Genomic DNA, 12,562 nt, shown 5'->3' with positions numbered 1-12,562 from the left:
GAAGTGTATCACAGGCCATTTTGGGTGTTTAAAGAAATGTTAATTTTGAAAGGGAATACAAAATTTGCCACCACGTGTTAACAATGTTGTTCAATATTTCTGCCCTGAGTGATAAAGTGATTAACCCTTTCAAGATTACCCCCTTTAAATCAGCATTAAGGCTGTTAGTTTGCGATGGACTTCACAAATATCGAGTCAGAACATGACGTGCTGTATGTTGAATTAAATGTTTTGAATCGACTGCTCGTCTTTTCAGACTTTGACATCGGTGATTCTGGAACTGATCAATTATTATTGGGCCGGTGCAATGCAACATATGCCAAAGTGAAAACTAGCTCCATCAGTCGGGAGGTTTTAGCGGCCCAATGCTACCTTGTGAGATAATGTACCACCTGTTGAGGCTGGAATGAAAGATATTCATGACATTATGGATGGCTTTTTGTTTGTTTAAGTGTATATGATGTCAAATATCCATACAGTGTGGTTATGATTTACCAGTGATTTGGGATTTGTCGAGCAGAGCTGCCAATTTATGCTATTAGAGCATAAACATTTATTTTGACCAAATTGGAGTTTTGTTTTAGTTTTTTTTTTTTGAAGCAACTTTGTAAATTGGATTCTCCAGAATTATGTTTATTGCAAATAGATGCTGTTTTTGTTTGTTTGTTTTGTTTTGTTGAACTTTGAATTAAAGCCATAATAAAGTATTTGCAGAGGACTACTAAAGTAAGCCTGAGTCCACATTATCATCTGTGTCTTAGTTGAAAATAATAATCGTGATGAAATGTAGATAGTAATAAATTGGCATTTTTGTTTTTGAATCTGTGTACAATTAGTACCAGAGGTTGATGCCAATCTGAGCTGCTCATCTGGAATTCTCACCGTGAGTTTCTACATGGACCCACGATGCAATGCCTACCAACTGGTGCTCGAGGGACAATCGAAGCAAGATGAAAAGCAGAGCATATTGAAACCAAAGATCATAAATGAGGTATGATGATGTGAGGGTATTCCTTATTTGTTTTGTGATTGTTTATGTGTTAGAGTGGTAGTGCAGTACAGTCATGCCCTCTTTGTCATACCTTTGAGCAACTGATTGAATGGTCAGTAAAATTCTTGCAATTCTTCCTTGTTTCTGCAGGATAGAGGGTCCAGGAGATTGCGCAATTATTCAGTGGAGCTGGACCAGGAGACTTACGTAAAATACTTCGTTGAGGTAGGAAGGAGCGTCGTTCCACAAATATGTCTTTATTCGGTATCATTCGTGGCATGGCGAAAATTACACAATCTTCATATTTATCGTACCGCAGGCTTTGTGTTTCCTCCATTCTTCATGGTTTATTTATCCTTTCTCATTGATCTGTGTTTTCACTTCTTTTCTGTTTTTATTTTTTTTTTCTTTTCTGTTTTTTTTTTCCTTTGTCCAATTTATCAAAATTTTTGGCTACATCACCTGCTTGCCTTATTTATTTGTTTATTTTAACCAGTCAAGCAGGTGATAGAGCAATCCACGGAAATTTATTTTAAAACTGATTGCAAAAGGTATGCACATCCTGTGTTCATGGATGAAAATATTTTTCATGCCACTCTTTTGTATATATAACTTTTGGAAAAAATATCCCCAACTGACAAAAACGATTTTTCTCCAAGGTGTACGTACTGTATACTCCATTGTCACCTGCAGGTGTTAATGTGCGAAACTCCTGATTCCGTCCCCTCCTGATGATTCGATCGCTGGGTGGTTCAGCTTTTGCCATGTTTGTCTTTGTGAGATACGACGGGTTTTTGTCTGATCGATGCGCAAGTTTTTCACATTATCCCCAATGGGAATTTATTACCATTTATCAAAATACATTTTTTGAAAAAGAACGATTTTAAACATTAAAATATTGAGAGAAATAGTGGGCATTCTTTGTCAGGCCAAGAACTACGAGGTGCATTTGGTTTCTCAACTTCAGATAAACATTCAAAATTTTCACGATAATTGCTGCCAAGCTACCTCTTTGATGCAAAGCCAAGTTAACCAGTTAATTTTAACTTGTATCAGGCAGTACTGGTTTTGTCGATGTCGTGCTGGAATACTCCTTTTACTTATTCACCTGGTGATGAGTTTTGGTTCGGATTTTGTACTTGAGTGGCAGATAGTGAAGGTATCATTGTGGGAAGAAAATTTCCATATATCGAAGCTTGGGCAATTTTCCAAATAGTCCAGAGGATAAAGTATTGGACTTGCCACTTATATTGGCCGTTGCAGACCCCAGAGCTCCAAATATGAGGCAAAAGGGAGAAATGTTTTAAATACCTCGAATATTTTACAAAAGTTCAACATTTAGATCTAAAAATGGTGTTTTTGTGGTGTGCAGATAATCCCTTACTGTGAAGGATGTCTTACTGATTGCTGGAGGAAAACTTTATCCACAAATGGTAAATCCTTGTTTTTCCTGGGGGTTTTTTTTTTTTTTTTGGAATTCTCAAGGTCAAAGTTTGTTAGTTGCAGCATTTTCTTCCTTGAGCTTTGGATATACAGTAGTAGGATTTGAGTTGTGGGATTTTACAATTTAAGTTGTGGGATGTGAGTTTAAGGATTTCTTCCTCCACTCTCTTGCTGTGTCAATTTCACCCCATGGTTCGTTTCTTATCGCGACAAATGGTGATCCTGCTGAGGTTCCCTAAATTTGAGCTTTGGGATTATGTCATTTAAGCTGTTGGATATAATAGGATTTGAGTCGTGGGATGTGATTGGATTTGAGTCGTGGGATGTGATGGGATTTGAGTCGTGGGATGTGATTGGATTTGAGTCGTGGGATGTGATGGGATTTGAGTCGTGGGATGTGATGGGATTTGAGTCGTGGGATGTGATGGGATTTGAGTCGTGGGATGTGATGTGATGGGATTTGAGTCGTAGGATGTGTTGGGATTTGAGTCGTGGGATGTCATGGGATTTGAGTCGTGGGATGTGATGGGATTTGAGTCGTGGGATGTGATGGGATTTGAGTCGTGGGATGTGAGCATAAGAATTTCTCCCTCCACTCTCTTGCTGTCAATTTCATCCATCTATCATTCAACTCTTCCATAAGTCTCAAAATTGTGTATGTGTGTGTATATATATATATATATATATATATATATATATATATATATATATATATATATATATATATATATATATATATATATATATATATATATATATATATATATATATATCGCTCTATGTTTTACTGAATGCTTGATTGTATGCATTTTTAGTTTGGTGAAATTTCTCCAAATGTTTGTGGACAGAAAAATTAAATGAGTGAATAATTTCCTTTGCATCACAATCTTTATGAAAAGGTTGATTTAAGAAGCTTCATCGAGTTGGAGAAAAAAAGTTTGTTTCATGGTTTATCGTGCAGGTTGCAAGAAGGAGTATCCCCTGAATTTGGTGTTTTTATCACTCATTCCAGTTGGACTTTTGTTTATTTTCTTTGTCGCACTCTTTATCCACGGTAAGTTTTCCATTCATCATGGAATCAAAAACTTTTTGAACATTTTTTTTTATGCCATTATAATGCTGCTCTGACTTTTAAAAGAGCACCAAAATATCTTGAGTTGTAAAATGTTAACGTTAACATTTTTAGCCTATGATGATAAAATCGAATTGAAAATAAAATATACAACCAACCACAAATCCGGTAGCTTAGGATTGAAGGGCTGCTGGTTCTAGGATATCATGGTTTTCAGGATAAAAGACCAAGAATTTAAGGATTTTGGACTGTTTTTGACAATAACACAAACACGTATACACGATACACTGTGTTAATGTTTTGGATTATATACACCAATATACTAACGAACCAACCAACCACAAATCCAAGCTCCTTGTGAGCCAACGGCCATCCATATCTAGTGGTCAACTGTGTCTGCGGACATCCTCCTGCAGTTGGGTTACTGTTTTTTAGGAAGTTAGTGGGCGGATTTGCACGCTGGCCACCATAAAACCCTTCATTCCGCAAAACCCAAAAACGCAAAAAAATCTGAAAACCCACTCTGTGGGAGTCCCTTCTGTGCTGCTGCCCTTCACTGGACAGCTCACCGGATGACAGGATTGGAGCAAAGCCTTCAGGATCGGTTCCTTGATCCTTGATCCTTGATCGGAGGAAAAGCACGGGGTAAACTTCCTGGGTCAGATTGCGATGGTGTGTGGCAGAGTGCTGCTGAGGTGTCGTCCACCAGATGGTGCTCTCCTTGGGCTAACCTGAGGAAGTCCCTTTGGGTGGGTGCCTGGAATGTCCTATCCTGAAGAGAAGATGATCACCTGTCTGTTATCATCTGAGCTCCAACGTTTGAACATTGGTATTGCAACACTCTCTCTGAGGTTCGGAGACTGGATAGTGGCGAGATCATGGTGGGTGGTTACACCTACTATTGATCTGGTCGCTCTGATAGTTACCACACCCAAGAAGTTACTATGGCTGTGTCCAATAAGCTGACTCCCATGATAATTGAGGTAACACCGGTCAATGAGTGTATTATGAGACTAAGGATTCGTCGCTCCTTGGGTGTTATTCCCCTGGTCTCCATATATGCTCCGACTGAGGCGAGTGATCTCACCGTGAAGGACACATTCTGTGCCGTATTTGAGTCTGTGGTTGATCATTTCCCCAGGTGAGATACTGTTCTAGTCTTTGGGGATTTTGATGTATCGACCGGCACTGATAGGGATGGTTATGAGACGTGTGCTGGTCCCCATGGGTCTGGAACTGTGAACCAGAATAGCACGAAGTTCCTTGACTTTGCAAGAAGTCATGGACTTAGGGGGACTGGTTCATGGTTTCAGCGCCCACAGGCTCATCGCTGGACTTCGTATTCCAACGCTTGTGGTGTGAGAAAGGAGATTGACCATGTGCTCATTGATGGTTGCTGAAGGATGATCCAGAGCTGCAGGGTCTACCGAAGTGCTCAGTTCCTTGATACCAACCACAGGCTTGTTGTAGCAACTCTGAGGTTCCAGCTTAAATCCAGGAGAATGGTACCATCCCAGCCTAGGCTTGATGTTAGCAAGCTCAATGATGAGAGGGTAGCTGAGGAGTTTGCAAATAGGCTGAGTGGGGATTTGGGGGGTCTGGGTACTTTGGGGAATCTTGAGTTGTGGAATGCCTTCAAGACCACCATCCTTGATGTTGCCGGTGGATGTCTGAGAACTCACTGGAGGGTGAAGAATAATTTTGTCTCTCAAGGGAGACACGATACCATTGATCAGAGTCTCTGGGCCAGGCTTAATGGCAGAGCTGAGCTGTTCAGGGAGTTAAGGAATAAAACGGTACGTGCATCACGTGTGGTCAAGTGATTCTCATCCTGCTTCCAGGGGAATTCACACATTGCATTCCTCCAAGCCCATCCCTTGGTAAACTGCAGTTTGAGCGGAGTGTGGTGGGCTTTTGATAGAGGAGTCCTAAGTGAAGGCCCACTGGGCCAGTTACTTTGAGCAGCTGTATCAGGCTGACCCACCAGCTGTTGAGTTGGATATCAGGGGTGTTACTATCCCGACTGCTGACCCTCAAATCAACTGTGATCCACCTTCCTTTGTGGAAACACAGGCTGTGCTGAACTGGTTGAAATGGGGTAAAGTTCCTGGGATCTGTGGAATCCATGTTGAACTTCCCAAGGCTGGTGGAAATGCTACACTCGTGTTGTTGCATGCAGTTCTGCACTCTGTCTGGAACACAGGCATCATCCCAACTGACTGGAAGAGGGGCCTTTTTGTCCCTCTATGGAAAGGCAAGGGTGATCACTAGGACTGCAAAAACCACCAAGGGTGATGCTGCTCTCAGCGCCGGGCAAGGTCTTTGCTCGGATAATTCTTGATAGCATTCATCACCATCTTTGAACCAGAGACACCAGCGCCCAGAAGCAGGCAGGCTTTTACACCAAAGAGGTCAATGATTGACCATATCCTTGTTCTTGGGGCCCTCACCAAACGCAGACAAGAGTTTTTCGGCAGGGGCTGTTTGGAGACTATGTTGATCTCTACAAAGCATTCGATTCAGTAAATCGGGATGCCTTCTGGAGGATTCTTGGTCTTCGTGCGGTGCCACCAAAACTGATCAATCTGATGTCTGAACTTTACTCTGGTGGTGAGAGTGCTGTGAGATGTGGTGATCCTATCTCCGACTTATTTCCAGTTGTTACTGGAAATTGTCAGGGGTGTGTGCTGGCCCCCACTCTTTTCAGCGCTTGTACGGACTTGATTCCGGGGAGGATGTCGGAGAGATCAAGCTGCGGTGCATCATTTGGGAATTTCAGGATCTCTGACCTTGATTTCGCAGATGATGCAGTCATCTGTGCGGAGACTGGATATCCTTTTGGGGGCCCTCAATGTGCTGAATGATGAGTCTGAGCCACTGGGATTACGGGTTTCCTGAGTCAAAACTAAGATCCAGGCTTTCATTGACATATTGGATGCTGCTATCTTGTCTATACCTGTTTGTGGTGAGGATGTTGAGGTCGTGGAGAGATTCACTTACTTTGGCAATGATATTCATGTCTCCTCTGACTGTGAACCAGAGGTCAGTAGATGTCTGGGTTGGGCCTGGGGAGTCATGGATTCACTGGAACAAGGGGTGTGGCCCTGTCAGTACCTGTGTAGCAGGATGAAAGTCGAAGTCTTCAGGTCCTTAGTGCTTCCAGTCTTGCTCTACGGATCTGAGACTTGAACTCTGACCAAGGATCTGAGATGGAGACTTAACTCATTCGGTCTCAGGTCTCTTCGGAGAATCCTTGGCTATCGCTGGTCGGACTTTGTGTCCAACGAGTGTTTGCTAAGAGAGACTCAAATGAGATTTGTTTCATGTATAATCCGTGAGCATCGGCTGCGGCTGTATGGACATGTCTCCTTTTCCTGACACTGATCCTGTTCACCAGATTCTCTCAGCGAGGGATCCTCGTGAGTGGAGGAGTCCAATGGGCCACCCACATTCCTCGTGGTCACAGCAGGTTGATCAGCATCTGAAGGAGATGGGGATGGGCCAGGTATCTGTCTGTGGGATGGCCAGACGGAAGCCCCTTGAGTTCCAGCCGAAAGTGGACGCAGTGGCACGCTGCTCCGGCGTATGCTCCCATACCTCACCTGACCTGATTAGACTAAATGATTGAGTGATAGTGGTGGTGAACATTCGCTGTTTGAGAGCTTGGACATCCAGTATCCCCACGTTACGAACAATTAATTACATCTCAAAATTATAGTTTTAGCTTGAAAAATTGGTGGTTTTCAGACATAACTGGATTTTAAGATCCTGGATTTGTGGTTGGTTACTTACTGTATATTAAAGCTGCATCAATCAACACAAAATCTGTGAGCAGCATCCATTCTATCAATTAAAACTAAAATGCAGTGTTGTTGGTGTTCTCAAATCCAAGTCCTAATTCTTTGCTTCATGATATCAAATGTGTGAAGACTGATGTTATGTATTTGATAATTTTAGTTGATGATTCAATCTAATTGTTCAACTGCCTTATCTTTTGTAGCCAATTTTGCTTGGCGGTAGACATGATTGCATGTTCTAGAATTTGAGGTCATGGACTCGGCATTTTCAGTCATGGAAATAATTGTGCACGGAGTATAAATTCCTGAGAAGTCCAATTTGAACTGTTCAGGTGCAGTTTTGTTCCATTATGTCCAATTTATGACCATCTTCACATTGAGTGCACCGAATGTCAGAACCTCCTACCTCCTCCCTCTTCCCAGCCCATCCACTCATCTTGACCTACCTTTCTCTATATGCTGCATATGTTCTTCCCATTCTACCCTGACCTCCCTTTTCCTTTATTTTAATGCCACTCCCTTCCTTTTTTTTCTTTTCTTTTCACTGAATGTTCTTATTTTCTCAATGCACCTCCTTACATCTTTTTTGGCATATCCAATATGTAGATGCCCCCTTGATGAAATTGTATTCCCTTCAACTTCAGAACATACAAATAGTACAAATTATGATATTAATGTCTCAAGCTGGCATCCCAGAATGGATCCAGAAGTCGTGATTGGTTACTTTGGTACTTGATGGTTTTTAATATGTACAACCGGCATTTAACCTCAACACCCCCTCCCTCCATCTTCTCCCCCCATCACATCCATCCCATTCCACACTATAGTTTCCTGGAATAAACCTTTGTGGAACAAAGTCTTTTCTTCAACACACTTCGCTACCACAGGTATTGTTTCCATTTTTTTTCTCAAAATAATGCACTACAACTCTGTCCTCTTCTCATCTTCTGATATTGATAAAGACAAGTTCCTCACTTCCTGTCATCTGTTTAATAAAACTGACATGGCATGCACTTCTAACAGGATGCACTACATTACATAATACGACGTTCTTCAGAGGGTATGCCGAGTCGGGCATAGATGTGAGACCCAACTGTATATTTACACAGAGTAGGCCTTTGAACTGGTGCCATGGTAGAAAAGTGTTGACTTCTCTTTTATCATTTAAAACATTTGTTTTCTTGCTTGAAGGAAATAATCCACAAGCTTTACATTTGATATCTTGTTCTACATTTCCAGACATTCTTTAAAACAACAACAGCAGCAATGAACTAAAAACAAAGAACCAAGGAGTTAAGTTTCAGTTTCACATACTGTATAGTCTGCTAATGATGATGGTTATTATGTGGGTAGTTCAAGGTCCCCTTGCACCTTTTCAGACTAACTGTTTACATATTATGATATTAATAAACATATGTTTGAGGTTAACAAGCACATGTATGGACAAAAAAGGAAGGACACATAAAAGGCAATTTGTTCACCTGTGGGACCGAGCCTGCATCATGTATCAACAACGATATTACACTTGTTCTGAGCACAATGGCAATGAATATGATATGAGCATGCAATACAAAATGCATCTTATTACATGCGATTATCAAAATGAGCAATATACACGATACTTGCCCCATACAAGCACTCCTCCACTCCTATATATATTTATATGCTGTGTACAGCTTTTAATTATTATTTTTTTCATCTCGATACAAGAGTGCTATGAGTATGGGAGGTCAGTGGTTCAAACCTTGGCTGAGTCATACCAAAGATATTAAAAATGGTATGTGCTGCTTCCTTGCTTGATGGAAGTTCAATCACTCAAACTCTTGGGTCTCACTATCAGGCATGATCTTTCTTGGGCAAACCACATTTCAAAGTTGGCCTCCAAAACCAGCCGCTGATTCGGCATCCTCAGTTGTACAAAGTCCTTCCTTGGTACTCCTGAACTCCGATCCACCTACAAGGCCTTCATCCACAGCTTAATGGAGTGCTGCTCTCCTCTCTGGGCTGGCTCCCCTGCTTCACATCTTGCTCAGCTTGATGCCATAGAAACCAAGGCCTTCAAGATTATGGAAATCTCCCGCATTGATGCTTGAGTCTATGAATGTTTCACTTTCCCATTGCAGATAGATCGGTAGTCTCTGTCTTCTACAGCTAACGTTCTTGTCTTGCACCCTCTGCTATTTCTCTGCTCTATCCCGCCCCGATCCCAGGTTTCTCCAGGTCGCATGTGGTCCATTATCAACCCCCTTCAAGTGAAACTCCAAAAATCCAGGATCATTGCTGAATCCTCCACTCATTTGTTCCTCTTTTCCCCCACTTGTGAAACCAACTTCCACATTCTCTTTAATCTCATTCTTCCCTCCAGGTCTTCAAAACGAATGTTCACCACCATCTGAGGTCATCCGCCCATCCGAAACCATGAACTTTTCCACCCTCGTTAACTCGTCTACCCAAGCCCACCGTCCAAATTTCCAGTTTTTCCTTCCTGAGAATTTGCCTCGGTATCTATCTTGTCTATCCCATGCATCCTCCCCAACCCCTTTCCTCCCCACTTCCCTTATTTGTCCAATTTTCCTTCTATTTTATCATTCAACCCTGTTGGTGTTTCCCCCCTTTTTCTACTGTTCCCTTGATGTTGCTTCCCCATCCGTTCAGTGTTCTCCCTCTTCCACCAGGTGTGTGTGTGTGTGTGTGTGTGTGTGTGTGTGTGTGTGTGTGTGTGTGTGTGTGTGTGTGTGTGTGTGTGTGTGTGTGTGTGTGTGTGTGTGTGTGTGTGTGCGCGCGCGTGTGTGTGTGATTTGTCAGGATTGAAAGACTTATTGCAAGTATGTTGACCGATATATACTTGTGATTTTTGTCAAGGTCTGAAGAGAGGGAGGAGGTTTTATAAATGCAAAGGCCTGCCCATCTGAAAGATGAGGGATGTCATGGTAGAGGGTGAAGTCATCAGCAAGTAGATAAAGGGGACTTTCCAGAGTCGGAGAGATCGTGGATGAAGATGAGGAATAGGACTGTATCCAGAACACTCTCTGGGGCACTCAAGCCTTAACAGGGAGGGAAGATGAAAGGGTTCCATTGAGAGGCACACATTGATTACGATGTAGAGGAAGTCAGTATGCAATGTGTAGTGTTGGCCTTTGGAAGGGAATAAATGAACAAGAAAATAATTAAGACCCTAAAAACCTGGAATCGATCTCATTGCCCTCTGTACCATTGCATGCAAACATTCTCAATCTGGGAGCATTCTCCACTGTACCATCAAAATTTTCTGCTTTCTAACTTTCTCTACAATAATCATATCATCCTCTATTTGTTCCTCTTTTCTACCATCAAGACAATTTGGTGGTTTCCATGTGCTCCCCCACTTTTCCTCTGCCACGTTTCAGTGACCAACTGCAGCATTTCCCTCCCGAGATAACATTGCATCAAATTCTACTGTTTTACGATTCAAGCCCTCCGATTTGCCGGATGTTTCCAGTACCACTCCACAAACTTTCAGCAACCTGTTGGTCTTTTGCAATTATTGAAGACAAATTAAGTGTTAACCTTGAACATTTTGTCTTTGACCAATAATGCCGTTTTATTTATTTATTTATTTATTTTTTACAGATATTGACAAGTTTCCTTTGACCAACCAACATAAAGTCCCCGAAGTTTGTAAGTAATTTTGCACTAAATTTGCATTTTTCTTTCAAATAAATGTTTTGAGCTTTGGTCCTACTTTTGAAAAATTATGAGGTCAAAGATCAACGGAATCAGTGGAGTGTTTTTCTTACATATTTATTTATTTTTCGCTTTGCCATGTTTATGTTTTTTGCTTCGTTATGTCTGCATGCCTTGTAGTAAGCATGGGCCTGGATAAATCTGTTTGGTGCAGGCTAAGAATGCACTATCGTGGATTACAACAGCTGATGGTCAAAGTTGCTCTTGACGTATTTACATTGAAATTTTAGAATTTATTTTGATTGTATAATTAAATGAATTGTTGCATCAATAACAAGTATGGTAGGATGAAATTGATTTACAACAGTTTCTAAAAACTTAATGAGAGGTTTGAATGTAACTGAATTGTACTTGTGCATTTTATTATAAAGATGTTCATTTAATTAGAGGTGTGTGTGTGTGTGTGTGTGTGTGTGTGTGTGTGTGTGTGTGTGTGTGTGTGTGTGTGTGTGTGTGTGTGTGTGTGTGTGTGTGTGTGTGTGTGTGTGTGTGTGTGTGTGTGTGTAGCATGCAGGAAGCAGGTACTTCTGTTGTACTCTCATGATCACAAAGAGTATTCCCACCTCGTCCTCTCTTTAGCTGCCTTCTTGCAGGAGCATTGTGGCCTCCTCATTGTCATGGATTTGTTGGAAGAACAGCAGGTATCTTACAATTTGATTTTCACACCTCTTTTGAATTATATATACATATGTATATCTCTTCTGAATTGGATATAAACGATGTCTGTCTAAAAAGTAACGGGACTGACTTCACAGAAATTTTATTCCAAAAAATATATTGAAATCACAGCTTGTCCCCTTCAAAATAGTTTCCCTCCAGTCTCACACACTTGTCCTTCCTCTTCTTCCACACTTCGATGCACCCCCACAAGGCTTTTTCTGGAATCCTCCAGAGCTCCGTTGTCACGGCCCTTTTGATGGCCTCCACATCAGGAAATCGGTTCCCCTTGATCACCCCCTTGAGCTTGGGGAATAGGAAAAAATCACAAGGGGCCAAGTCTGGTGAATACGGGGGTTGCTCCAGAGTTGGCACGTTCCTCTCCGCCTGAAACTGTCAGATGCTCAGGGATGTTGTCATGGTGGAGCACCCAGGCGTTGTTCTCCCACAGATCCCTCCTCTTGTCCCGGACTGATCTCATGAGGCGCCGGAGGATCTCCTTGTACACGTATTGATTCACTGTTTGACCCTGTGGTTGAAACTCAAAGTGGACGATGCCCTTGATGTCAAAAAACACGATGAGCATCACCTTGACCTTCGACTTCGACATCCTTGCTTCCTTTGGTCTTGGTGATGCCGGACTTTTCCACTGATGATTCTGCCATTTAGTCTCGGGATCGTATTCAAATATCCACGATCCATCATCAGTAATGACTCTCCTGAGCAGGTCTGGATCGTCCTCGAGTCACTCGATAATGTCTTGACAGACAGTGACTCTTTGCTGTTTCTGGTCCTTGGACAACAGCTTGGGGACCATCTTTGTGCACACCTTGCGCATTTCGACATTTTCAGTGATGATGCTCCAGACAGTGTCCTTGT

At 41.9% G+C, this 12,562-nt stretch overlaps 1 protein-coding gene across 2 annotated transcripts in view; it reads left to right on the top strand.

Annotated features, from left to right (window-relative positions):
• LOC147027763 (interleukin-17 receptor A-like) overlaps nucleotides 1–12,562 on the top strand; it is a 72,827-nt gene that overhangs the window by 43,886 nt on the left and 16,379 nt on the right. For both annotated transcript variants that reach the window (XM_085877347.1, XM_085877348.1), the window contains 7 exons: nucleotides 837–991; nucleotides 1,142–1,216; nucleotides 2,364–2,424; nucleotides 3,396–3,488; nucleotides 8,131–8,190; nucleotides 10,913–10,960; nucleotides 11,534–11,667. In XM_085877347.1, coding sequence (XP_085733473.1) covers nucleotides 837–991; nucleotides 1,142–1,216; nucleotides 2,364–2,424; nucleotides 3,396–3,488; nucleotides 8,131–8,190; nucleotides 10,913–10,960; nucleotides 11,534–11,667 — 626 coding nt within the window. The remainder of the gene's footprint in view (nucleotides 1–836; nucleotides 992–1,141; nucleotides 1,217–2,363; nucleotides 2,425–3,395; nucleotides 3,489–8,130; nucleotides 8,191–10,912; nucleotides 10,961–11,533; nucleotides 11,668–12,562) is intronic.

Source organism: Eptatretus burgeri, chromosome 4 (genome assembly GCF_056783735.1).
Source record: "Eptatretus burgeri isolate ZD-2024b chromosome 4, Ebu_testis_v1, whole genome shotgun sequence".
Taxonomy (NCBI): Eukaryota; Metazoa; Chordata; class Myxini; order Myxiniformes; family Myxinidae; genus Eptatretus; species Eptatretus burgeri.
The sequence above is the reverse complement of the archived record's forward strand: the minus strand, read 5'-3'. Positions and strand labels throughout refer to the sequence as shown.